Below are 25,476 nucleotides of genomic sequence, written 5' to 3'. Positions count from 1 at the left end.
GTTTACCCTTATGGTTTGCCGTCTCTCCTGCACTGGCAAACAGAATTAAAGGAAAAGTTCAGCAAAAAAAAAGTCATTGAAAAACAGTGTCGCAGCATTCTCTTAAACAACTGAAGTGGATGGGGAAGTCTTTTAAATTGAAAAAAAAAAACAGCGCCTATTGGTGTAATCCAAGTCTTCGGAAGCCCTGAGATCCCAAATTAATTTGAAAAGATGTTATTAACACCTTTTTTAAGCCAAAATCTTCACTGTAGCTGCTAAGCTGAAAGCGTTAGCGTTCATTTCCTTTTAGTATGAACTGTTCCTTTACACTGGAAGACATTGCAGACATTGCCTCAGCTCGCTGTCTTATCAAGGAGCATGGGGGGAAAAAACAAGGTTTCCGTGTGATAGTAAATTTAACTTTTGGACGGTGGAAGCATTCCTTTGAATTAAAAACACATTGACTCTATTACTCTGTTGCTCTTTTACTTGTTTACCTTGAGCTGCAATCTGTACGAATGCTGGTTTTGGATTGTCACAATGATCTTTTTCAAGGTTATTTTAATATCAAACTATTTGTTTCAGAGCTTCCAATCAGACTATTTTTATACACTCACATTTTAGTCATCATCACTTTATTTCTGATTGTTTCTCCTGCTCAAATCTGAGCAACATTTTATCAAATGTATCTCTCCTTTGAGTCAAAACTATACAACATCACTCACTCAGAAGCTCAGTGAAGACTTTTGAGCCAAGTTAATATTGAGTGCCATTAGATTTTATACCCTCACTTATCTGTCAGGAGAATGTCAGCTGAGAATGTAATTACCCCTAATTAACAATAGCTTTGGAGGGAGAAAAACTCAGTTATTCTCACTAATCAGTTTCCTCACGTAAGCATGCAAACCGATATCTCTGTAACCTTTGACAATACTTTTGTCCTCTTTGATACCTCTTGTCTGATTGGTCAGCCGCTGAGAGAGTGTGCGCTGATGTCTGACCGGCCATAACCCACCGACGGTTCCCTATCATTCCATTCTCAGACAGTAAACACTGACAGGCTTCACACTGTCCTGCCATCAGGCCGGAGGTTTGATCAGTCGCGTGTCTCCTAACCCATCCTGACTTCTCCCAGGGATCTGATCCATGATGCCTGGGAAGATGGACATGAGGAATGTGGAAAAGGTCAGAGGTCAAAAGCAGCTCTGCAGGAAGTCCTCCCTCTTCTAATAAGCTAAACTTGAGTACCTGCCCTAGAATATTTGGAGCTACAAGATGGGGTCCGGTTCGCTCCCTCTGGGCCTGAAGGTTCAGAAAGGGAGCAGTCGTATCACACGTCGGATTAAAGTCAGACTTTGAAGGCCTTCCCGCAAGTCATGCGCTCTCTCCTGTGAAGGTTTAACTCCACATGATGCCTCCGTCAGATAGGATGTTTGTCAAATACGTTACTTTTTCTTAAAAAAATCTCGGCCTCATATTTACTGCTGCTTGACAGTCTGTGCAAGAGCCAAAATTCAAGAGATTATACGATCTGGTTGACGTTTGTTCCCTTCGACTCATCCCCTCAGATTAACTTCTCTCTTTACACTGGCAAGTTAGAAGACCAGAATTTCCTGGATTAACTGTTCAGGTCACTGTGTCTTCATACACAGCTTCAACAACAACATTTTGGAGATGGAGAAATATTATGCAGATAAAATGGGAAAAATGTTGTTTGTCACCATTAAAGTGTAATTTGATGTATGACCACGTTGAGGGATATTTGATATAGTACATCATGATTATACCACTCATAAAAAAATACTAATAATTCTAATGTGATTGTATTTCTATTATGATGAAGCTCTGTTATGGTGCTTAGTAATGGGTTCATAGTGACCTGACCTTTGTCCTACCTTTTGTTTTTGTTTCAGTGGATTTTGGGAGGATGGCACTGCACTATCAGTGTACTTTAGAATCCAGCCAATAATTAAACTGGGGAGGAGGAGACATAAATCATTCAATCTACCCAAAAAGAAAAACACAATGAATTAGTTCATCTTAGCTGGTGATTTAAGAGTGATTAGTGAAGTGATGTTGAAAAGATGTGAGGAGAAATTAAAGGCAGATGACTCACTACAGAACAATCCATCAGATTGTGACATGTTGGACGGACATGTGGATGGTTGCAACACTGAAGCTTTATAAAGACAGCCAGAAGCATGTTGAATAACAGTGGATGTGTGTTCATTTTGGCTTCAAAATAAAAGCATGAAATTGCTTAACTTCACGTTGGGTATCAAGGCTCATTTTATAGGAAAGAAATGTCAAGAGAAACATCAAACCTCTAACATATTGTATGGGCCATAGCCAAGACTTTATAAATGCTGAGCCTTTATTCATCCAGTGTAACTCAATACCAATTTTCAACACAAAGTTTATTTTTTGCACATTGTCTTGATTCATTTAGCTGTTAAGTTATATTGTCTTTCATCTTTATCTCTGTCTTTATTTGATATTTTACATAAAAATATGAAGAAATCAGAATCAGCCTGAACCCCTACAGCTGAAATTTTTGTGTGCTTGTATTATAAAATACCATCATATAGAGGACATGAGCAGCACTCCCAATGGGATATGGTCATATCATTGGCTATGCAATTGAGGACAAAAATTAGGTGTAGATCACTGTGATACCTTCCAAATACAATGCTATAATTACACAAATAATTTGAGATTAAAGAGAGGGAAAAAAAAAACAAAGTAATGCAGTAGATAAAATAATAGCATGAAGCTCTTTGACAAAGGGATAGAGTGACTAGGCCTGCTGGGCCTGCCCTTATTACAATACACAACCCATCTAACATTAAAACCCACACCTTACAAATAACAACATGGCCTTTTGAATGTAGCTAGTTGTTTACATTTTTTTCATTAAAATAGACAATAAACATTTTCATAACTTACGTCTTCTGCACATCTTCAGTTCGTCTTTACAGCTGTTCCACAAATTAATCCATTTAACTGAAATACAATCACATTTTACATTATTGTGCCTCTTTGTTTCTTAAACACATATATTCCTCTGAATTCATGTTGGTTTTCTTTCTGTACCATTTAATCTGTACCATTTAAGGTTAATAAACAATAAACAGAACCCACTATTTATTGTTTATTATTACATATTGGTTCCTTTAAAGTTCACTTTACAATGCCGACTCTCTTATGAAGCCCACCACCACATCTATCTATTAACATAGAGATAGTCTTTATGTTCGGGAGCACAATACACCTATATACTGAAAATATGAAAACACACAGGACCCTTCTTTAGGGCAGGAATGCATAACTACAGGCCGGTGACGGAATGTAACTAAGTAGCCTACATTTACTCACTTTTCCATAGCAACATGTTTTGATATTCTGTTAAGAGATTATGTTGATGTTTCCCTTTATATGGGAATAGATTCCTTACTAATTTCGCTTGGACTGACATTATTGGGAGGTATCCATCACCCGGAAACTCTGGACAGGAGTTTTACTTTGAAAGGTCCGAGCGGAACTTGTTTGTTAAAAGAGCTGGAGCTCGACTACAAGTGGTTGAGGGGCTGCAGACGCTGTGTTTGGGCAGAAAGGGGTTAACGAGTGAAACAACACCCCCTTACACAAACAGACCGGTGGCCTCTGCTCGGACTACACGGACAGTAAAGCAGCCTGTTCCAGTTGGTGTGAACCGGCGGCAGCAGCGCTCAGTGTCGGCGGTAACAGTGAGACGCGGCGGAGCAGATAAGCGTTCAGCCTGGCTCGTTTCTTTCTGTCCTTCCCTTCATCACCGCTGCGACTTCCACACTGGGCAGCCGAGGATGTACAGGAAGATAAGGAGCCGCAGGGGTCAGCGAGCCGGATCGATGCTCCTGTCGGTGATAAAGTAGACACCGGCGGAACAACAAGAACAGCTTCTTCTTCGCATGAACCCTGGACCCAGGACCCGGCCCGGCTGCTCGGTCGTCTCCAGAGACTGAGGATGAGGAAACCTAAAGTCATTCGGATGGTTTTTGCCTTGAGTCTGGGATGTTTCATTATGGTCATCCTCTACTTCAACAGCAGTCTGAAGCCAGGTGAGCAGAAAGTCTTCTCTGTCACCTTTAAAACTGAAGCTAAATACATGACCGGCCTCCACTAATAGAGGAAACATCTTAAGACTTAATTACAAATATTAGAATAATAATAATAATAATTTAATAATAGAAAAAAAAGAAGGTAATTAATGAATTAAAAAACTAAAATGTTCTGCCTCAGTAGTAGTGAAAAGCACCAAATTACATTGAAATATGTCAAATATGTCAGGTGATTACTATAGTTTATCACCAGCCTTCTGCCAATCAGTTTAAATCTTTAATTCTAAGTTTTTCCATCTATAGGCACCAAAACACCGCTACTGCTAAGATCTGTCTCAGGATGTGCAAATGCATACAAATAATAAACATATCCCAGCAAAACTAATATTGTAATTAAACTGTGAGAAGATCTACAAACTTGAAAAATCCCCTGGTATAGCCATGGTATATTTTTCTTTAGCAGTGAATATAGATTTGCACACAGATTGCATTCATCTAAAACACATTTTGGTCGTTATAAAATGTGTCTTTATCCGGTAATAAAATACATCTGATGCCTCTGCTGTCTGGCCTGTTGATCTCAGTAGTTTACACTGTGCAGCTGGCGAGACAGTCACATTGTATTTCTATAAGGTTTGCTCATACAGTACACCAGTATGTCCCCCCTCCCTCCCTCCCGTCATGCTCATCCCTCTACACTCCCACTCTGTGTATGGAGCTTCCAGAGAACCGCAGATCTTGGGAATCTCGGGATCCCAGGAACAGTTTCATTACAGAACTGATTAGTGGTTGTTTCCTCTGCTACGTGGAGGAAGGCAGGGAGAAGTTGCAGCTGGCTGGCAGTGGGGTTGGCCCTCGCTGAGATCTGTTTCCACCTATTCCAGGTCCCTCTCTGCCACATACAATGGCTTCATTCAGACAGGCCCAGCTATATCGTGGACCAAATAAGCTTATATAGCTCATACTGTGAGGAGCGAGGGTTTTTAAGAGAGGGGTCAGTCAGTTCTGGATGTGTGTGATGTGAGACATGGGGCAGAGTTATTAAGAATCTATGAAAGACCAGCCTCTTGTGGAGACCAGACGGATTCCATAATGTCATCCTCCAAAAAAGTATTAGCTTAAAAATGTTCTGTTACACCACAAAAGTAAAGTTTTGGCCATTCATTGTAGCTAATAAAAGGCAAAGGCCTTTTTCCCAGCAGACGTTTCGTGGTCATGATGTAGTGAGACCAACTATGGTATGGTGATGTCTCCCAAACTGGCATGTGACGATGTTCACAGGAAAATATCACAATCGATGATGACGTTGTTGTTGTTCTGTGTGTAGTCACTGACACTTCCTCCAGCTATCTGACCCAGCTTGAAAAGTGTCTCCTGTCACCAGCAAAGGGAGTCAGATAAACTCTCACATCCCCTCACATCTCACAACATAGTCACGTCCAGCCTCAGAAGCTTGAAGCAAAGTCAGCGACTAGCTATACTGAGGAAGCTAAGCTAAGAAAGCGCAATTGCAATAACGACTGAGAGAAACACTACTTTATTGTGCTCTCTGCTGGTGCGCCTTTGACAGTCAGCTATGGGCCCAACTCTAATGGCAAGCTTGATCATTTGCAAGACATTAAAGGTGCAATATGTAAGAACTGGCCACTGGTTGAATTCATATTCGCAACAATTAGGGGGCAGCATATCACCAGAGCAACCGCTAACTCCTGCTAACTGTAGCTGCCATTAGCTAATTAGCTCGGTTAGCCGTGCAGCTAGCGGTCCACGGTGTTCACAACGCTAGCACAGGAGCTTTGAACCTGGACGGGCCTGGGCTAGCTGGTTCTGCATGCTAAACATTGCAACATCATACATTGACAGCATAACTTAAAAAATGTTATTCCTCCACATTCTGTTGAATGTTTTTAACCCAAATTCTCACACATTGCACCTTAAGTCAGCTATAATCAATGATCTTATATTAACAATTGATCAGCTGACTAGTTATTTGTGAAAGGGTTCATGCTTGCTGACTTAACTGGATTAACTGGAGATTTCAGCATCTTTCAGCTCATTGTTTTGATTTTATGGCTCTCAACTTTACTGTTTTGGTTCACCCTCACTGCTGTTATCGTGTCATTTTCACCCACTGGGATGCTGGTTTGTCCAGGCCTAATATTTTGCTTTATTTTTACCAAAGTTTACAATAGAATAGATCACCACTGGCTGAAAACAGATTGTCTTCCTTGAGAAGTTTTGATTTTGCACAACCGAAACAAAACATGGCTACGCATGAGGAGGTTATTATTACACTAAGATCAACAATGGTGGCAGCAGCAGCAACATCTGTTAGTTTCTGTTTAAAACTTTACGCCACTGTTTTTTTAGTCTTCTGCTGACTTTGCTTCACATCCCGATACACTGCCTGTACACTGTGTACAGTCCATGTGCTTTATTGAATTTAGCAGATGTCTTTTTAAGATATGCACAGCCAATCTTGTAGAGGTAATCTAAGAGCTTCCCTCTGATATTTTGACGTTGAGAAACTTGAATGTAGACGCAGTGTGTCTCATGTTTCGGGCATCAAAGCTGCCTGTCAGCTTTAAATCAATTTAATTGGTTTTATATATGCAGTCTGTGCTATTTGCATTTTGAACACCCTCACCTTCCCTCTCTTGCTCCATCTGGGGTAAAGGTCATATTGTTTGTTCAAAGACTATGAAAGCTGCATGAGTGCAGCCACACAGCAGAGGAATGCACTGCCAAGTCAGAGTCGTACAGTATACAATTGTCTTGTTTTTGAATTACACTCTTTTTGCACACAGGATTCGAAGAGCTAATCTAAATTTAGGATAATTACAGAGATGCAAAAATGGGTTTACTGCACATCTTGTGTGTGCTGCACTGTCATAGATACAGAGGATGGAAATAGTCGTTTTACAGAACACGAGATGCCTCCCACACTGAAGAATCTGACCATTTTAACCAGTCATGACATCTGTTTTTATCTTTTTTTTAACCACAGATGAGTTCTTTTCTCAAAGTGTAAAAAATGTGCCTGAGCTGACATAATGTCACTTGACTCAAGACAATCCATCTTGATATTTATAGAATGAACCACCTTAATATGAGAAGCAAGCATATTTTTGTCAATCTTTCGAAAGTTACAGGAAGTTTTCACTGATCCAGATGAAATGACTTGTTAAGATGGGCAGTTCTTCCAATGTGAGGTTTCTTTACTACAGGGCAGATGTGGGTTATCCATGAAGTTTGCACAAACGCAAGGACAGAGGCAGAAGAAGGCTGTGTGGTGCAGCATGGTCTGGAATGTGTTAGGTTGTATTTTATAGTCAGGATCTTCTGCTGTACACGCCTCTGGAAATAAAACCCAGGAACACTCATCTATATGTCACTAGTAACATTTATAGATACAGATGTGAGCTGATGGTTATCAGGGAGCTCGTTCAAGCGATTTAATTACAAGCAGAATCCGAGATGGTTTGGGCCTTGGGGCTGCTGTCGTTATCTCTGTACTGGAGAGGTGCCCCCATCTCATACCATCCTTGTCTGGGCTTGTCTTGAGGCCATGAGACTCATAAAGATGAACTGTTCAGCATTTCAATGTCATTGAAACACCTGCAGGACTTTAAACATAGTTGCTTCAGGGCTTCCTTGGACATGACTTGGACATGGCATCAGTTTGGATGTGACATTATCCAATTAAAAACGGAACAGAACATCCTCAAAGGAACAGTGCATGAACCAATCTCCATTTGATATCCTGCAGTTGCCAGAGGAAATCAGTCTTGCTGTCAGATCCTGGGCCATCTGGGGCTATCTTGTGACAGGTCAGGGTGGCCCTGCTGTTCCAACCTGTTCTCCTCCAGCCAGCTGCATATTCATGACACAGAGCTGCAGGAGCTGATGATTCAGCAATTACTCTGGGCCATGTTTTCTCATCCATTAAGACCATCTGCTTTCAGAGCCGAAATCCTCAAGTGATTTGATTTGCAGGTTTGTTCTCTCGCTGTTGATATCGCTCAATAAGACCACTCAATGGAATTGTATTGTTTTACTAAAATCTTTGGGCTATAGCCATGCTAATGTAAGTCAGCAGTCAGCTGGTCCAACACTTTGGTTCGGACTGAAATATCTTGACAAATATTGGATGGATTGCCATAAAATTTGGTACAGACAGTCAAGGTACCCAGAGGTTGAATCTGACTTTTTGAATAAGACTTTTGTTGAGGTGATCCCCTGACGTTTCATCTAGCGTCATCATCAGGTCAAGGAATAGAGCTATATATATTCAGTTATCCAGCCAAACATCTCAATGTCCACTTGATGCATTGGCAGAAAGTTTGGTACAGATATTCTTTGTTCCCTGAGGTTGCATCCTAATGATTTTGGTGAGACTGAAGTTAAAGATGTTGACCAGCGTAGTTTATGCTGCCTTCAAACTCTCAGCAGGACAACAGGGGGTTTATTCATTCATTCAGGCTATATCAGAGACATGAAAGCAGATAGAAATGGTGCCAGGCTGCCAGCCTGACTGAATCGCCACTCGGCCATAAAGTTCCCAGGAGATTTCATGCCCGTTGGCAGACAAAATATCATAGTAAGAAATAAGAGTGAGGTTGATAGGTAACCAATCTAAATGGTGACGGAGTTAGTATTCTATAGCCATTGCATTGTGCAATCTACATTTACTTCCCAATGATACGTTAAAGCAGAAAACTATTTATCTATCTATCTAATGTAAAAGTAAAAAAAGTAAAAACAAAAATGTACACTGTTTATATCTGTTTTCACTTGTTAACGAAACTCTGCCAATACATAACAGAAGATATTAAATAGTAATAATTATACCTCACAAGGTAATTATAATTAATAAGGTTGGCAGTGGGGGTAACCATCTATGAATGATGCTGGAGGAGTTCCAAGTCAGAACAACAGGAGGTTTTCCTGTCCTCCAAACTCTGCTGACAGTGTGTGAATGCAGCATAAACTCAGGCCGTCGACATGATACATTCCAACATGTAAACATTGTGATGTTAGCATTTAGCTCAGCACACCTCGGTTCCTTAGTGCATCCTGTGACTGTCATAGTCACATTGTTTTTAATGAACAAAAATGGAAGTTCCAAAAATTGATTGTACTCTTAAACAGATGATAGGCTTGTGACTGACCCGTAAGTGTAGAGCACTTGCAGCAGATTGTGGCAGGAGATCAACTCTCCAGTAAATTATTTAAACATTGGAGAGGTTTCAGAAGAGCAGAGAGACAGCTTGTGACATCTGCTCCAACAGCTGCAGATGTCAGAGCACATTTTAATTCTCCTCATCACCCTATTAGATGGCAGTTTCTTGCACACTGTTTACATGCAGGTGTGCGTGCAAATGGATAACCAGTAAACCAACCAATATGCCAACGCAAAGGTGCGCATCAGATCTTTGTAGCCCTGTGACCAGGATCAGGAAGACTCATGTCCCACATCTCCATACACTCTTCTAAGACTCATTAAACTGACACTACACCACCCACATGCCTCTGCTTTCGCACTGACACCCTTTACACACACATTTATGGCCTAAAAGGATCAGGCTTTCCCTTGGACAGTGCGTCTCTCAGTAAAGCTGCTCTTTGGCAGGAGAGGCCTAGGAGGGGGGAGGGGGCCCTAGTTTTCCCAATGGGACCTAAACACAGAGCTCCGTTTATGGCCTGGACAGGACGAACACACATCAGCCTTTCTATACTCTGCGTTTCCTAAGCCCTCGCTCCTACACGGGCCAGGAGGAATGCTACAGTGTTGGGTCTAGACAGGGTTAAACCAACAGGACTACTCCTTCCTTTGAATAAAACCAAGGCGGGGTTGGTGAATCTCCTGAGTGGTGGAATTTGAGCTAACAGCTGAGACAGTGTTTAGTTAGAATAGCATAAGGATTGAGTCCATAGCTTGAGAAGTAGTGTTTGACTTTGTAGTGTTTTTTTCACTTTTGGAGACACCCTTTTCACCCTTCCACACCTCTTTTGCTCCAACTTCTTCGCAATGCACATATCCCTTTCTTTGCATTGTAAGATCTCCAGCTGTTCAGCTTTAACAGTTAATACCCTGACATTTTTATCTGGCTCCGTGTTAAATACCTCTTGACAAAATGTGGATAGTAAATTTCCTCGCTTGCTGAGTTGCCTGCCACATTAGCAGGGGAGTGATGACACACAATGCACTCTTTCAGCCCAGTCAGTGTGCCATCTCAGCTTGTTGCTGAAACACTCACAGTCGGCCAGGTATTTGTCAGTTCTAAATTATTCCAGGCGTTACCTCTTCTGACTGGTGTTCATTTAAGAGAGGTAAAAAAGAAAGGTGCCTCTGGGAGTGGTCATGTTGGAAATGAGTCACTGGTAGTTTAGAAAACAGTTATAAAATCAGTGTACTGTAGCAGAATGCACAGCTCACTGTAGCTCAAGGCAGAAAATGAAACCTTCATTTGGCAGCAGCATCTCTGAGTCTGTTCATTCCACTAGTAAGACATAGTTTGACATTGTGGAAGAGCAGAGTCCACTTAGTAAAATGATTATGGATATGTTGCAAGAATTAGCTGTAATTAAAATGAAACTGACACTTTCTGCATACAGTCACTCTAGCACATATGGGGCAGTAAACTGTCATGTTGTCATAATAAATATGACATTTTACCGATATTTGATTTATCATATATTTTTATAAAATGTTCATTGTAATCAAAATCTACATCATGCACACTGTTGATGATTAACATTAAGGCCTGGACACAGCAGAAAGAAAGAACAGTGATTAGTAGATTTCTCCTCGGGGGCACATATAAGTGCATATTGTTCACATTGAGTTCCACTGTGGTGCACTATGACCCACAAATCTATGGCGTTGACCAATAGTACACCTGTCAGACCTCCTCTATCCTCAAAATAAACTGCTCCTTGATAAATATATAGTTTTCAGGCAGTTATACGACAGAAATATGTCTTGAATAACTTGTGTGAAAATACTGTGTTGTGCTTTTAGTGACAGGGGTAAGCTAATGAGGTAACTTTACTGTTAGCAAACTCGTGAGCTCAGAGAGCTTGAGAGCTTTTTATCAAATAAAGTGGTTTACAATTCTGAACAAAATGCCAGGGAGGAGTAAAGAGAACGGTAGAGAGAAAAGTTTGTGTGATGAATAAGTGTTAGTGTTAGTGTTAGCGGTCAGCTTGGCAGCTACACCAGCCCCCACAAGCCTCTTTAGTATAATCACAATGTCACCAAACTTGTAGAACCATATATTTCACACAGCTTTAATTACAAATGTAATTACTTTCGCTGTACCACTTTCTGGTGTGACCAGGCCTTGAACATAATACATCAATATACTTTTATAGTCATTTCTTACATTCTGCACACTGTGGTTTCACTTTAATTTGGTAGGCTTACACAATTACCTAATTAACAACTACTCACTTCATGCTCTGGGTTGGTTCAGTTGTCAAAAATGTCGAAGTCTAAATACATCCAGGAAATCTGAAAATGATTGAAAATGCATTCTATCAGGAAGTGTAAATGCATCTATGTGTTCAGACACATGTAATCTTTACACAACCAAGTATTTGTGGAAGCAGCCTCCTCGTTGTCTGTCGCCTGTAATAATGGCTGCTAAAGATGCTCTGAAATGATCCCGTGATTATAGCACACACAGTACACTTCATATAGACATTCAACCACCGACTGCTCTGTGTGAGTGAGAGACTGTGAAGACAATAAAATATTTGTCTGGCTCAAAGTGTTGAAAAGAAAGTGTTAAAATGAACCTATGAAACCTCTAAGGCCTGTGTGAATAAGGATTCTGTATAGACAGTGCACCTTCTTGTACATTTAGATGGTATGAATGCTGTAGTACACAGCCTGTCTAGTTTCATTTTTAGAAAATTGTGTCATGGTGATGCAGTTGCAAGCAGAAATAGTTTTATTTACTCTGCTGTTTTCAGGAAATGCTAAAATTTTACAAATGAGGATCGATGCCTGAAAAACTTTGCATTCAGAAGCTGTGGTGTCACAAACTCAAGCTGGAATAAAAGCACATGGGCTTTCTAAAAAGGCTAACGTGACTTTTGTTGTTTCCTGCATAAAGCAGATTGCAGTTCAGCCGCCAAGTCCTAAATCTCAATTGTTGGTGTTTACTTGAACATAACACCAAGTTGCTGTGATGAATAGGAAGCAGTTGGCAGTAGCTTTGAGTTTCCACAGTATTTGATCTGTAGTTGGTGGGTGATGTTCACAAATCACAAGTCTGTTCCTTTAACACTGTACACTCAGCATGCTCAGTTACTTGTCATATTTGGGTCATAACTACACATTCAGTTGTGTACATGTCTCACTGGTTGCCTCCATCAGGGGTGTGCCAGTGGGTTTACAGTTCATAAGCTGCTTGGCACCCATGACTGGCCCGATCACACACCAGTGTGGAAAAAGGTTATGCTGTCTCAGCAACTCTGGAGCTAATGACTGATTAAAATGCAGAGAAGATATGGATTATTTAATAAGGTTCTTTATAAGCAATGAAAACATACTGAAGGTAATGGGACTTTTACATTAGTTTGAGTGACGGCACTGCAGAATGGCAGCCATAAGATCTGTGAAGTGAGCAGCTGAAACACTCCTCTTGATCCTCGACTCAGTATTGATTTGGCGCGCTGATTCCCGACTTGCAGCATTGGGGCTCTACTTACAGATGTTTACTCCAGTGAAAACTAGCTTTTTCTCTAAGGGGGGAAACAGGCGTCATTGTATTGTTTAAGCATTGGCAAGGCGCGTCTCAGGAACTTGTGTGCTATGAATTCAGCCTCAAACAGATGAGTTCAACCCAAGCTCACGCCAGCCATTTTTGACTATCTGTTCAAGATTCACACACTGATCTATGAACTCAACTATGACCTGATAAAAAGTACACTCTGTTAAATGAATAGTTGTTGAAATGTTTGTTAACTTTTTGTGTCTGTAGTTATTGAGACGATCAATACCACTCATGTGTCCGTCTGTTCAGTGTGAAGCAGCAGTCCAGCCAGCAGCCGGTTAGCTTAGCTTAGCATAGCATAAAGACTACAAACCAAAACATGGTAGCTAGTTAGCATAAGAGGTGCTGGTAGGCATTTTGTTACCTATGGTGAGCACCGGGCTAACTGTTTCCCCCCTGTTCCAGTCTTTTAGTTAAGCTAAGCTAACTGTCTGCTGGCTTTAGCTTCATTAACAGTTTTGAGAATGGTATTGATCTTCTCACCAGCAGCAACAAAGCAAAGACGCACAATTCCCAAAATATTGAACTTTTTTTTATTCATTTCTTTTAGTTAGGGACCATAACTGTGTTAACAGCATTTTTTGCCATGTGATGTACCAGTGTTACCTAAAGCCTATTTTCGTAGGAAATAACACACAGGCAGACTTTAGTTGCAAACTATTCTAGCTCGTAACTTGTAGCTCCGTCAATTTTTAGCATGTATACTATAGTGTAGTAAGATGCTTAGTGGTGTTGATGTTGAAGTCATGCGACCGCAGTGTTGTCTGTTTATAGCCTAATGTTAACGCTTCAAAAATCATTAAAGTGGTGTTCATCAGTACAGATTATCCTGCTGAACTAAAAGTGTATCATAAACTTGTGTTTGCCACTGGGCTTATTTTCTGTAACAATCCAAAATCCAAGTTAAAAAAATCCCATATGCTTTTTGCTGAGGGGAAACAGGGCAATGCCAACTTCCGGGTTAGCCTACAAAAAATACGTCATCCACTCTTTTATAAGATACAGTATTATATAGAAAACCAGCTGTATCCACAAGGTTACAATATGTGGCACAGATCTGCTGGAAGCCTGTCCCTGAACAACACAGCTTCCTGTGTGTTGATTTGACATCACACACCTGTGGCTGGCAGGCCCACAATGTGATGCCTTGCAGGATGAGGAATTGCTTTAAAAATAGAAAAAAATGGAGCTCCTGTGGAGATGTTCAGTGTCTTGGTAATGTTTGAAAGACTCCTGTTTGAAAGACTATGTCAGTGAGACCGAGAAAAAAATAAGTAATGACCTAATAAACAGGATGTCATTTGATTGTTAATAAGCTTTAAAGGTGCTGGTAGGTGGATTTTGTTACAGAGTCAGGATCACTGATTTCCCTGTTTCCAGTCTTTATGCTAAGCTAAGCTAACCATCTCCTGGCTGTAGGTATCAGTCTTCTCTAACTCTAGATAAGAAAGCAAATAAGTTACCCCAAATTGCAAATTATTCCTTTGCTGTGAAATCAAACACAGAACTCATTTCTGTTGTTCTGTTGTGCGACGATGGTAACAAACCACAAAGAATCTCACCATTAATTATTTTTTCCAGTAGTCAGTTACAAACCTGCGTGACATGAAAAGTCATTTAAAACCTTCACATGTGACATTATGTGTCAAACTACGTTTAAGATGAATCTAACTTGAGTAGGTTTAAGTTGAAGATTCAGCTGCATTTGATTACAACGCTGCAGTGCCACGTTGCCTTGTAGAGGCCTCTTATATGTTTGTCCAAATGAAATTCTAGGTTCAGGTATTGGAACTGTCTGCTGTGGCTTTGACCCTGTGAAGCTGTGTAATCTGATGCTGAGATGAAAGCTCATCCCTCTAAGAGCTCAAGCTTGTACCCAGCAATGCCTCCCAACATGCCCAGATCTTATCTGGGTCATTTGACTTCTCTTTCGGCTTCTCTTACACCCACAAAGTCTGACAATAGTCACTCTTTATATAGAAAGATATATATTCTGTACTGCCAAAACATTTTATTTACCATTACAATAGCACTGGAGCAGATCAAACTATGGCAATAACAAGCCAATAAAAGTAACATGATTGTTCCCATGCAACATTATTTATTCCCAGTGTTACTGTTTCTTCTGTTTTGATAGGTGGATACAAAAAGATTTTCTCCTTCACAAAGCTGTGGTCAGGTTGGATTCTTGTCACTTGGACTCCAATCATGACCTACATTAAAGGTGGAAAGTAAAGCAGCGTAACCAGTTTCTTCATTGTCCAATTGTATGCTCGTTAAGTTCCAGTTTTTTACAGCCATCTTTAAATACGTCAGAGGGTAGATACTCAAAAATTAGATTTAGATTGTGGTTAAGCATGACTGTAAGAAGACTTGTCATAAACAATGCTCTGTTGGATGGTGAAAAGAGACAGCCTGTGCTCAGGGATTGGTTATGCCACATTTATATTAGTGTTTGCTAACTTTATATTGTTGTTGAATTTGCACTAGTCTGATTGCTGCTTTGACTTAACAGCTGTGCCTTGGAGGCTCTTTCAGTCAGAATACATGACAGATGTGTTGTGTTTCCTCAGCCTCGGAGTCAGTCGATGATAGAAGCAGCGGGCAGAAGTCGAGAAGGAGTCCTCTACAGACGCTTTATGATGGTGACCAGGTCAGTCCTCTCTAACCATTTCTCCACACAGTAACTAGTGCAAACAGTCTGTAGAACGTAAACGTCAAACAAGCCCGAGCCTGAACTATTATTGCAGGCATTAAATATTTATTCCTAAGTATTTATTTGGGCTTACTCATACATTTTTGGTAAAATATGTACATATTATATAATGAAAAACTCAAATTGGGCTCTTACTGATAAATTAAGACAAGCAGGTAATAGATGGATAGTTTATGATCTGATTCCTTGTGTATTCCTTGCACTTTCCTGCATTGTTTGATCCTTGACAGAGGGAATTTGAATATATAAAGTTGTAAATTCATATAAGGAATGTCTGTTTAAGACTGTCACTAGTGACAGGAAATGAAACAATAAGTAAATGACAATAAAAGGTAAGGTGATACTGGAACTGTCAGTAAAATTTGTAACATCATGTGCAGGTATAACATGCTAACAATGAAGAAAGCTGGAGCCATATGACTAAACATGGAAGTTAAAGCTAAAATATTTTTCAGGTATAGACTTCCCTTTTACAAACTTTATGGGATATGGGTGCAGCAGGGGTGAAGAAAACACTTTGCCACTGCATCACGTTCGCTTAATAATGGACATTTCAGTGGTTAGAGTCAAGTAACCTGATAGAAACCAGTCAAAAATACTATTTAGAGGTACATTTGTCTGCAGCACTTGCACTTGCAACTTTTACCACACACCTGTCTTAGCCTGTCAGCTCTGGCTAGCTAGCATTATACATAAAATTCCAGTAAGAAACTGCAGTTCATAGCAAAGATAATGCTAACAGAAGCACAAAGTTAGCGCTACAGGTAGAGAGAAATGAATTGTGAGTGTCCCAAAACATCAATGGGCAGTACAGGTTTAAAGCACGAAATCCCATCCTCACACAAGTGGCGTTTAAATGTTGGCATAAAAGAAAGTAACATTAGCATAAAAGAAAGTAACATTAGAGTAAAAGAAAGTAACATTAGAATAAAAGAAAGTAACATTAGAGTAAAAGAAAGTAACATTAGAATAAAAGAAAGTAACATTAGCATAAAAGAAAGTAACATTAGAGTAAAAGAAAGTAACGTTATCATAAGAGAAAGTAACATTAGAATAAAAGAAAATAATGTTAGCATAAAAGAAAGTAACGTTAGCATAAAAGAAAGTAACGTTAGAATAAAAGAAAGTAACATTAGAGTAAAAGAAAGTAACGTTAGAATAAAAGAAAATAATGTTAGCATAAAAGAAAGTAACGTTAGAATAAAAGAAAGTAACAGAATAAAAGAAAGTAACATTAGAGTAAAAGAAAATAATGTTAGCATAAAAGAAAGCAACATTAGAGTAAAAGAAAGTAACGTTAGCATAAAAGAAAATAATGTTAGCATAAAAGAAAGTAACATTAGAATAAAAGAAAGTAACGTTAGAATAAAAGAAAGTAACATTAGAGTAAAAGAAAGTAACAGTACCATAAAAGAAAGTAACGTTAGAATAAAAGAAAGTAACATTAGAGTAAAAGAAAGTAACAGTACCATAAAAGAAAGTAACGTTAGAATAAAAGAAAGTAACATTAGAGTAAAAGAAAGTAACAGTACCATAAAAGAAAGTAACGTTAGAATAAAAGAAAGTAACATTAGAGTAAAAGAAAGTAACGTTAGCATAAAAGAAAGTCATGTTAGCATCAAAGAAAGTAACGGCATAATAATAATAACGTTTATTGTCAGCATAAAAGATTGTAAGCATAAAAGAAATTAATGTTGGCAATGCTAGCATAAAACAAAGTAACAACAAACTGTATGGAATTCATCCTGTGTATATATATACATATATAGTATATATGTATATATATATGCCAGATATATCGCATTATCATAGATACCTGCAGTGTATACAGGCAGATCTTAAATCATAACTGTGTCAATACTGATGTTGGCCTTCCAGATGAGCTCATTGGCTCAAAACTATCACCATCTGTAATAAACTAAACAATACTTGTTTTTCTTACATTTGTGTTAAACAATTAACTGATAATGACCTACTGATGACAGACATATATGCTTTAATCTGTTTTCTTCAGATCATATTTCAAATATAAAACGTCATCTTTATCACATGTTTACTGAGGTGTCAGAAATTGTGAACTTAACATCATGTTTTGAAACCATAAAATGACTTCACTGTATTGGGGTTTGACAAAAACTGTTAACGCCACAAAACCTAATGTAAACCTTTGCAGCAGTGATTTCAGAGGTGACTTTAAAGTCAGTGAAATTTACACCCTCTTTTCATTTGGTTTGCATTATTATGTCCATCCCCTATATTGCATCATGGTCAACTCTGTCAGTGTCGAGCAGCTTATCTGGTGGACACTGTGTCTGTGTCAAATGACTTGTGCAAATGGTTTAAATGTTTTAAAAAATCCCACAGTAATTAAAGTCTGTAACATCCCACTGTCAGCTGGTGGTCAAACATTTCTACAGTGTGATCAGCTCACAAGACTTGCGTGGAATCAAGGCTAACAACTGTGGAGAAAAATAGAACAAGTACAGTCAATTTCTCTGCTGTCAGCTGATGAACAAATACTCAGTTATTTGCCATCACTAGTGAGTGTGTCACAGTGTTGAGTGTATTCATTGCTGTGTCTAAGGAGGGTTTTTTTTACCCTGATGAGAATATCTTTATCTAATAGGGTTCTGGTTTTAAATCTCGGTGTAGGATCCATACCAAAAGATTGTGAACTGTGTGGCAAGAATACACCGGAGAGCAGCGCAGTATTTAAAAAAGAAAAAGAAAGAAGAAGAAGTATTCCAATGCACTATTTTCCATTTGTATAAACGTAATTCTTATATGTCTAATTAATGTTTAAATGTAGCTGTAGGCTTAATTGCCCATGTGGACCAAATAATCACATAATTACCATAATTATTACATGTATTATTGCTGCTGCTGTAATTCTGGAGAGAGCCTGCCACCTTCCTGTTTAATGAGTGATGACATCATGTCTGTGAACAGCTTGCATAGTTTTTTGGGAGATTTTAGTTCAGGCCAATAAAAAGCTGTTCACAGCGAGATCAAGTGTAATTTTTCAATATTCCATTACTCATTACCCGCAATTCCATTACCCTCCATTTTAATGAGGTGGAGAAGTGAAGGCAGAGGTTTCAGATACGGATATGTGAAAACCTCACCGTAAAAGCTGCCTGGCTGGGTACCACTAGGTGTAAGTAGGATGAGCTGGACCTCTATGGTTTGGAGAAATGCTCAGTATTTACATCATTTCTTTAGAAGTGCAGTACGCAAACTCCATGCTCTGGAAACGTTTTCACCAGATTTCCTGCAGATCATAGTTGTTTAACCGTGTAATAAGCTAACAGTCGAGTGTGGTAAGCTGACATCAGCGTGGCTGTAATGAGGCTTCGGGTGTTGCACAGCATTTCTAGTGATCGCTGTTTGGTAATGGAGCCACTGGTCTATAAAATGTCTGTTCAGGTCCCTGTGTGTGGGATCTGCTCAGTCTGTATGACCTGAGTAGGTGTATGCAGAGCTATGTAAGAACAATAAATGCATGACTTTCAGTTAAATCCATCTGTCTTGAACCAGCCCTTATAAAGCTCAGTGATCTCAGTTTCTCCTGCTCTGAATTACTAACTGGCTGATACAGCACACATCACGCCAGATCTTTGTGATGTTTTGATCATCGTGATATTTTTCATGTCAGGTACCGCTGCTTTGATGTTGTTTTATCCTGCAGAAAAAAAGGTCAGCCATCTTTGTTGAATTACACCAGTGACATTTATTGAGGAGGATTCATGGCTTTATACTGCAGACGAGACACCAGTAACTTTAGAGCTGCATTCGATGAGAGCAGGAGAAACATGATGCTCACAGAGGCATTTGATTTCTTTGTATGGATTACACAGTGTGAGGCAGTATCATGAAAACATTACAACATTTTGTCTACATGTAGACACATCAGTGACCTCAGTATTGTACATTAAAGTATCATACAGTGTAATTTAGACTATGTGAGGAATGCTAGTGTTATCACAATCTTCTTTTGCTTCTTTGCCAAACTCTCAACAGAACTTCAGACTCTCTGTCCATCAGCCGGTTTGTCCATTACTTGGTCCCGACTGGAATATCTTACTGAATGGACTTCCGTGAATTTTTGTACAGACATTCATGGTCTCCAGAGGATGAAGTCACTGACTTTTCCTCAAGTGTCACAATGAGGTTTACATCAGATGTTTTTTTGTGAAATGTCTCTACAGCTATTAAATGGTTTGGAAATTTGGTGAAGACTTGTATCTTAATGTTCCCCTCAGGATGATTTGTAATAACAATGGTGATTCCACCATCACGTCAATATTTAAATATGTCCAATATGTTGGATTATGACCACATACCTGAAAAAATGGCATACCCATCAGTCTCAGCTGATACACATCAGTATCACTGTATCACTGCAACGCTTATATGTTTTCATCTTATCTTTTTAAAAACAACATATGCAGCCAGTAAATGGTTTTGTTTTGTAGCGTCAGATCTTCTGATAAGGTAGAGTATCATGTCCGGATAGCTGGACAGCTTTCCTTTATGGAACTAGACATTAGTCCTACCTATTAGGAAATGCAGTAAATGAGAGGATTATTTATTTATTAGCCCATTTTCATCCAGCTGCAGCCTGCTTCTTAAACAGTACTCAACGCTCAAGGGATCAGTTAAAAGTACGAGATGTTTGGAGCTCATAATTACACAGATGTATGACCACATACAAGCCTTTATTACCAGTGTTGCCATGAGTGTCTCTACTTTGAACTCATCATCTCATTTCATGGAGTTTCTCTGCAGTATTGTCACTGCATCACTGGGTGCTGATGTATTCACGTAATTTAAAATGTCTTTGCAGCCCCGCTGTGTTTGGAACCAAATCACATTTCATATTGAACACACGGTTGACTCAAGAGGCCTTTTAAAACAAGAGCTCGTCTGCACATTATGACTGTTGTGGTTGAGCTTTTAATCATGTTTGCGTTTTGAAATGAAAGAACTAAAAGGGGATTTTCTCTAATAGACACCACTGGGTGGGGCACTGAATAGACACTTTATCTCTGTGTAAATCCATACATATTGTCAGATATTCATCCATGTGTTTGAGCTGTTCTTGGAGACACAGTGCAGTTAAAACAGCTCTGATACAGCTGTTTCCAGTTAAGTCTCCCTGTGAGGAGAAGGAAGGTGTACACGCCAGAAAACAAGCAGCTCCAGCAGACATGATTTACTTTTAATTGCTTGTGATATTTTTTTTGTTCCTTTCCACTTAAATGCTTCCCCAGCGGGAGGAAGCTGCTAAGCTGTCAGGATGGAAACAGCGGTGAATTGGATTAATGCAAGATTGTTGTATTTATTTACATATGAAAACACAGTATGTTAATGCTTTTGTTCTTCTGTGCCTTGCTTGGTGCATTTTTATTCTAATGTGCAGCATGTAATTAAGTGAAAGGCAAAATGACAATAATGGAGGATAATGGCCTGCAGACCAGCGTCCCATGCAGATGCCAAAATAAATCCAGCTCTGTGGACGACCACACATTTATATCTTTAGATTAAATATTTTGATCAGTTGTCAATGGGTTTTATTTGACTGATACACATGATTATATGATAATAAGGAAATGTGAAAGATAATTTGTCTGAATACCCAAAATATTCTTCAAATGAAACATTTGACCATCTGACCTGCAGTTAGACGACCAAAAACAGCCAGACATTAAGAGGAAATATACATACTTTTATAAAAAGTCTCAACACTATTTCATTCTTTTTTTCTCTCTGCTGCTTTGAAGCAGTGGAACAAGCTGGAAATGCCACACATTACCTCGGTTATGTTAGCTAACATCTGGTCGACCTGAAGCAACATTGGCATTCATTTAAAGTCGTGAAGAACATGAGTCCAGTATTCACTCTCCTTGGTTGTAATCTCCAACTCCTGAGGGAAATATCTGACTCTTTGGCTGCCAAATGCTCCACTATGTTCATTGGCTAGTCACTAACTGTTGTCTATGTGCCTGACGGTGGGAAAGACCCAAAACAAAAAAGAGTTTTGGGCCGTGAAACCAAAACAATGAGCTTAAAGACGCTAAAAGCTTTGTATAGAGTTAAAGAGAATTGCAAAGTTGGGTGAAAATTCCTTGTGGTTTTGTCACTACAAACCTTACTTTCACATTACATGTAGTCATTTGATTAGTTAATATAAATACATCGATAAGAGAGAGCATACAACCCTAAAAAAACACCTATAAATGTGTGTTCTTTAATTTAATTCCACATCATAGGATAAAAATCTCTCCCTGAGTTTTTTCTTCTGTCTTTACACTTCTTTCAAAGGATCTTGCATAGATTATGTTTCAGGTTTCCTTGAGTGGGTTCCAGGGTGTCCTCACCGGAAAGGGGGATGATTTATTTTCTCTGTAATTCCATCTTTAAGTAACACTATGACAGAATGTATGACTATTTTTGGACCCAAGGACAAAATCTTGTCAAATGTGGGTGGTCTAATTTGGGTCAGTTTAGAGGTCCTTGATATGAAAACATTTGAGAACCATTGGATTATGATGCCTTGGGTTTGGTGAAATGTGTGACGTATTGATTTGGTTACCTAGTTAGTCTAAGGCTTACATGTAAGTGCAGCTTTTCACACGATTGACATGAGTATATACTGTATCTATCCAACACAAACAGAAGATTTTGATATTCTCTTTGAATCATATGTTTTTCCTTTGGTGGCTATTTACATTTGGTCAGGAAACGCTAGTAAGTCGTGCATTTGATATCCGTGAAGGGATTGAAGTACAGTGTTGTATACACAAAGTCGACAAACTCCTGCTGAGAGAAGGGTCAGTGTTGGCTCGACAGTCTTTGGCCAGTCCGGTGTATCCCTGATGCTGATGTTCCAGTGTCTGCCAGTAAACACAGAGAGCCACACATAGTGTCAGGCACCGAGTCAAACCCAGAGGCTCAAGGCTCCGACCGCTGCATTGGTGAGCCTGGCTGAGTAAATGAAAGAAGTAAATAAGGCGTTTGTGCCATGAGGAGGCCAAGCTGAACTGGCTGACCTGTGATTTTATTAAGGCGGTATGCAGATGGCAAGGGATTTACCATGATTAAGACCTCCAGGGGAGAAGTATCTGTAAATATACTTTCTCATAAGAAGAGAACTTGGCTCTATGCAGAGAGGGCAGGATATCTGCTCCACTTGGCTAACCTCTATGTTATACATTCTGATGGCTTTTCTCAGTATGGTCTCCGAGGGCTGACTGTAAAGTGACATAAAAATTGACACGAGCTTTTCTCCTGTCACAAACGCTTGAAGGGGATTTCCACTGATTTACTTATACTGCTTATGTGAAAAAGTTGTGATGTCATTTGAGCCAGTGTCGACTGGGTCTGAAGACAACTGAAGATTTTACAGTTTCAGATGATAATTTTAGCATTTGTCGTTGTTTTCTCCTACAAATATGTTGGCTAACCTCAGGGTTGGGATATCAATGGTTAACTGTCAATCGGTTAAGTCACAACTAGCTTACCTGTCACTTCTTCAATGCTGACTGGGAGAGGTAGTCCAGTGTGCTCCTCACTCAGAGCTTCTTGGTTCGGCACATAAGACAACCTCGCTGAAATCTGACCTGTGTGGTGGAATGAAAGGTCTTCAACGCTCGAAACCGATGGTCGGCTTGCATCCACGATAATGCCCAAAACATTGTGGCAGCTAACTTGGGCATGTGTGTCTCCTGGGACTCTGTGCCTCTCGTATTGATGATTTGCATTTTTTCATAAAAATGAGTCGGTTAGTGAGTGGTTAATGAGTTTCGGACTATCAAACGTAAAATTAACCGAAACTGACACCCCTACCTAGATCTGATTGTCACAGACTGCTGGTGTTCTTTGGTTAATCTGACTTTGAATTAACTTTGAGAGTACAATGTTACTATGACCATATGAATCATGGCCAAAACTATGAGAAAAACGTTGTTTATTAGTGATAAATAGTTCCTCTTGCTTAATTCTTCTTTTTCTGTTTCTTGTAGGTTGAGTCACCAGTCCAGGCGATCCATCAGGGCAGACGGGAGGTGTTAGAAGACGCCTGCCGCTCCTACACCCGGAAACGCAGAGTCCTCATCCCTGAGGACCTTAAACATGTCATCGTGGACGACCAGCACGGCTTACTGTACTGCTACGTGCCCAAAGTGGCCTGCACCAACTGGAAGCGGGTGCTCATGGTTCTGACAGGCGTCACCGGGTCCCTCAGAGACCCACTGGCGATCCCTGCTAACGAGGCCCATGTCCCGGGAAACCTCCGCACTCTATCAGAGTACTCCACCTCCCAGATTAACCAGCGCCTGCGCTCCTACCTGAAGTTCATCTTCGTACGGGAGCCCTTCGAGCGGCTGGTCTCTGCGTACCGCAACAAATTTACAAGAAGTTACAACACAGCTTTTCATAAACGATACGGCACAAAGATAGTGCGGCGGCACAGACCGGACCCACAGCCGGAGGCTCTGGAGAAAGGAAACGATGTCTCCTTTGAGGAGTTTGTTTATTACCTTGTGGACCCGGCCACCCAGCGAGAGGAGCCCTTCAACGAGCACTGGGAGCGGGTGCACTCGTTGTGCCACCCCTGCCTCATCCACTACGATGTGGTGGGTAAATATGAGACGCTGGAGCAGGACTCCCGCTACGTGCTACAGCTTGCCGGGGTGGAGGACCAGGTCAGCTTCCCCACCTCGTCCAAGAGCACCAGGACTACAGGAGACATGGCGGCTGAGTTCTTCCAAAACATAAGCCCCTTCTACCAGAAGAAGCTGTACAACCTCTATCGAATGGACTTCCTGCTCTTCAACTACTCTATACCAGCCTACCTCAAGTTTAGATGAGGCTGGGACGTCACTTAGCCACGGACTCAACTTGAACTTGTGGAGCCTGGACTCTGGTAAATGTGCAGTTTGTTTCTGAGATGTCTCTCTTTTAGGCCTTATACAGACACTGCAAATGCTGTTAAGAAAATAAACTCCAATTTAAATTAATAATTTTTACGATCCATTCGTCAGGCTGAAGAGCTCATGTAGAAGAGGACATTTCATTGCAAGATGTAAGTTGTTGCCTAAAGAAGGTTCTATGATGTTTTACTGTAAACGGTGATCCAGTGGATCTCAGTCACTGCCTTTCAATGTGTGAAATGCCATTCAACTTTTGGTTTCATTTCAGTTGTTGTCTGCTGTTTCAAAAGTGTAATTTGCACAACAAATGTAATCTCTACAAGGTGCCGTAGCACATTTAAGTATTCAAATCTTATTTAGCAGGTGAATGTCTCCAAATGTATGTGCCTTTGAACATGGGCCTTTATTTCACCCCTGCAGACAACTTTTGTAACTGTGACTGTTTTTTGTGCTGTAGGAAGAGATTTTTGTGTAACTATGATATTGTCTTAATTTATTGTGTTATTTTTGACTCTACAAAGTCAGACAAACCAAAATAGATCTAGTTTCTCTCATAATTTTCAAATAAATGCATTTCAGCAAGAATGTGTTTATTGGTTTGAATATTGGATTCATGTCTGTTTAGAAATTATGAAGGCAACGATCCTGATACTTGACGCTCACAGATTCAGAATACAGTAGTCATGGCTTACATGTCAGTCTTTTATTTCAGTGACAAATCATGGCTGCAAAGATGTCATCCAGAAGTTCTTACAAATGTGAGAGCACTACAAAGTCCAGTCAAGCTTGATGTCACTGTGAAAAAAGGATTATTACCATCTTTGGATGCTGTTGTCAGATCAGTTAAAGACAAGCATCTTTTCTAAAAGTGCATATCAAACAATTGAAAAGGCCCCATATAGAGAGATCCATACTAAATAATTTGTTCACAAAAATAGCACAAAGAAATACCTGTATTGTCA

At 39.8% G+C, this 25,476-nt stretch overlaps 1 protein-coding gene across 1 annotated transcript; it reads left to right on the top strand.

Annotated features, from left to right (window-relative positions):
* The first annotated feature begins 3,654 nt into the window (after positions 1–3,654).
* On the top strand, positions 3,655–25,099 carry LOC140997750 (carbohydrate sulfotransferase 11). Its single transcript, XM_073467746.1, has 3 exons — positions 3,655–4,079; positions 15,439–15,518; positions 23,606–25,099. The coding sequence occupies exons 1-3, from the start codon at positions 3,986–3,988 to the stop codon at positions 24,449–24,451; spliced, it is 1,020 nt and encodes a 339-aa protein (XP_073323847.1). The 5' UTR covers positions 3,655–3,985; the 3' UTR covers positions 24,452–25,099.
* The last annotated feature ends 377 nt before the right edge of the window (positions 25,100–25,476 follow it).

Source organism: Pagrus major, chromosome 6 (genome assembly GCF_040436345.1).
Source record: "Pagrus major chromosome 6, Pma_NU_1.0".
In the NCBI taxonomy this organism is placed as follows: Eukaryota; Metazoa; Chordata; class Actinopteri; order Spariformes; family Sparidae; genus Pagrus; species Pagrus major.
This window is presented reverse-complemented; position numbering and strand designations above follow the sequence as displayed.